At 64.7% G+C, this 2,443-nt stretch overlaps 1 protein-coding gene across 1 annotated transcript in view; it reads left to right on the top strand.

The window, feature by feature from the left end:
- Window positions 1–2,443, top strand: part of LOC116831972 (anion exchange protein 2-like) — a 7,968-nt gene that overhangs the window by 2,618 nt on the left and 2,907 nt on the right. The window contains exons 2-5 of the mRNA XM_075061416.1: window positions 159–443; window positions 628–749; window positions 926–1,152; window positions 2,204–2,340. Coding sequence (XP_074917517.1) covers window positions 159–443; window positions 628–749; window positions 926–1,152; window positions 2,204–2,340 — 771 coding nt within the window. The remainder of the gene's footprint in view (window positions 1–158; window positions 444–627; window positions 750–925; window positions 1,153–2,203; window positions 2,341–2,443) is intronic.

Genomic DNA, 2,443 nt, shown 5'->3' with positions numbered 1-2,443 from the left:
GCCATCAGTTGCTAGGAGACAGAGTGCCAGGCATTTAGGTGCACTGGCCCTTTGCTCTGCAGCAACCACACACCCTTATTCCACCACCTAGATACCTAAGAACTGCAGAGGGGACACTGAGGCACCAACACAGTATTCAGAGAAAACATTAAGAACAGTCCCAGTTTGTCACACAGGGTCTGGCCCCAGCTTGGTGCCCATGCCCACACCTACTGTTCCTCCCAGATCACCGCCAGTCGTCCCACCACATCCACCACCCCCTCTCCACACACCTGCCCCCCGACGCCCGCAGGAAGAAGGGGGGGCAGAAGGGCAAGAAGAAGCGGCGCCGGGCATCCGTTCCAGGAGAGACCCCCACCATCGAGGAGGCAGAGGAGGATGAGGATGAGACCTGCGACACAGAGCCAGAGCGGTTGGCCGAGGAGCTGCCCGGGGGGATCCAGGTACAGAACTGGGGGCGCAGCAGGGAGCAGGAGGCTGGGGCCATCCCAGGTGCTGGAGGGATCGGCTGGAGCAGCGAGGGGCGCTGGAGGCAGAGCAGCAGTGAATGGCCCAGAGGAGTGGCTCTGGCTGCCAGGGTCCCCAGGCCCTGCTGCTGCTGGTGCCCCAAGCCGTATCCCTTCTCAGTTCTTCTTGCAGGAGGACGAGGCTGCTGAGCGCTGCCCAGAGGATCCCACGACCCCAACGTCTCTGCCAAGCTCCCCCATGGAGCTGGGGGGGGCTGCAGCTACGGACCCCAAGGAGGCCGGGTGAGTGAGCGTGTGGGGACCGGTTGCGTGGAGTGGCAGGGGTCTTGGCACAGGGATGCCTGGGCGCTGGGACTCCAGGGCTCCTCTGCAATTTGCAGTGGGGCTGGGCTCTGCCCCATGGGGTTGGAGGCAGGGCCCAGCCAGGACCCCAGCTCTGAGGCAGGTGTATGTTCCAGCCCCAGGGCCGAGGAGGAGTGTGGGCCTGACGGGCCCAGTGCAGATGAGCCCAGCTGCCCAGGCCGCCCCATTCCCAAGTCCCAGCCAGGGCACCGGAGCTACAACCTGAACGAGAGGCGGCGCATCGGCAGCATGACGGGGGTGGAGCAGGCCCAGTACCAGAAGGTGCCCACGGATGAATCAGAGGCCCAGACGCTGGCCTCGGCTGACCTGGACTACATGAAAAGTGAGTGCCCCTGGTCCTGGCCAGGGAGGAGGGGGCGAGGACCGGGGGCACGACCCTGAGCTGGTCAGTGCGGATGGGCAGGGACTGTCTGTCAGGGAGTGTGTGGGAGTCAGGCCAGCCAGCCAGTAAAACAGAAGTTTTATTAGATGACAGGAACACAGTCCCAAGCAGAGCTTGTAGGTACAACCAGGACCCCTCAATCAAGTCCTTCTGGGGGGTTCAGGGAGCTTAGACTCCAGCCTGGGGTTCCCTGCGTTGCACCCCCCAGCCCAAGACTGAAAACAAAACCTCCTCCAGCAGCTCTCTCCCCCCTCCCCCAGCTCCTCCTCCCCTTTGTTCAGTCTCCCTGGGCAGAAGGTGTCACTTCTCCCAACCCCCCTGTGGCTCAGGTTACAGTTCAGGGAGCTTCCTTCCAGGGAAGTCCCCCATCCCCAATGTTACCCCCCTGCGACATTCCCAGGTCAGATCCGCCCGGCTCTCTGCTCCGTCACACTATCTCTGGGCTGGGTGTGTTCAGCCCCTGGCACAGAGGGGAGCTGGTGTGGGACGGGCATGTTAGCGTGATGGGAATTCAATCAGTGGAGCTCCTCACCAAGCCAGGCCGGGGGGGCCACCCACAGGCTGCATGTCATGCGTACCCTGGGGACCCAGAGTGAAGGGGCCAGCAGGCTCCATGGGGGGTCCCACAGCCTGATGCACCCCCACTCTGAGTGAGCCTCCCTGGTGGATCCCCTGTGCTGGGCCAGGGAAACTCGCTCCCCCCCTGTACAGAGGTCCCCCATCATTCTTAAGCAGCACAGCCCCAGACAGGCTCCCTCAGCACCGCGGCCTGGGGCAGCCGCTGGGCAGCTCAGACGCGCTTCCCCTGCAGGAGGTGGGCCTGGGGCCAGCCAGACAGCGGGGGCCAGTGTGTGATCCCACCTGCCCCTCCTACCGGTGGGCAGCGACCAGCGGCTCCCTCGCCTGCTCCAGCAGGAGGAGAAGCTGCGGCTGAGAAATGCCTCCAGCTTCCCCCATGCCAGGCTCAGGGCCGCTGCCCGTCTCCCTGCAGGCCACAGGTTCGAGGACGTGCCTGGGGTCCGACGGCACCTGGTCCGCAAGAGCGCCAAGGGCCAAGTCGTGCACGTCAGCAAAGACCACACGGAGCCGAGCGCCCGGCTCAGGAAACACAACCGGCAGCCGCACGAGGTGACTGAGGTGGGGCCGTGGGGCAGGGGATGGGGGCTACAGGGCGTGGGGGGCAGGGGATGGGATGGAGGGCTATATGAGGTATGAGGGTCAGGGGATGGGG

Source organism: Chelonoidis abingdonii, unplaced genomic scaffold, assembly GCF_003597395.2.
Source record: "Chelonoidis abingdonii isolate Lonesome George unplaced genomic scaffold, CheloAbing_2.0 scaffold0607, whole genome shotgun sequence".
NCBI lineage: Eukaryota > Metazoa > Chordata > Testudines > Testudinidae > Chelonoidis > Chelonoidis abingdonii.
This window is presented reverse-complemented; position numbering and strand designations above follow the sequence as displayed.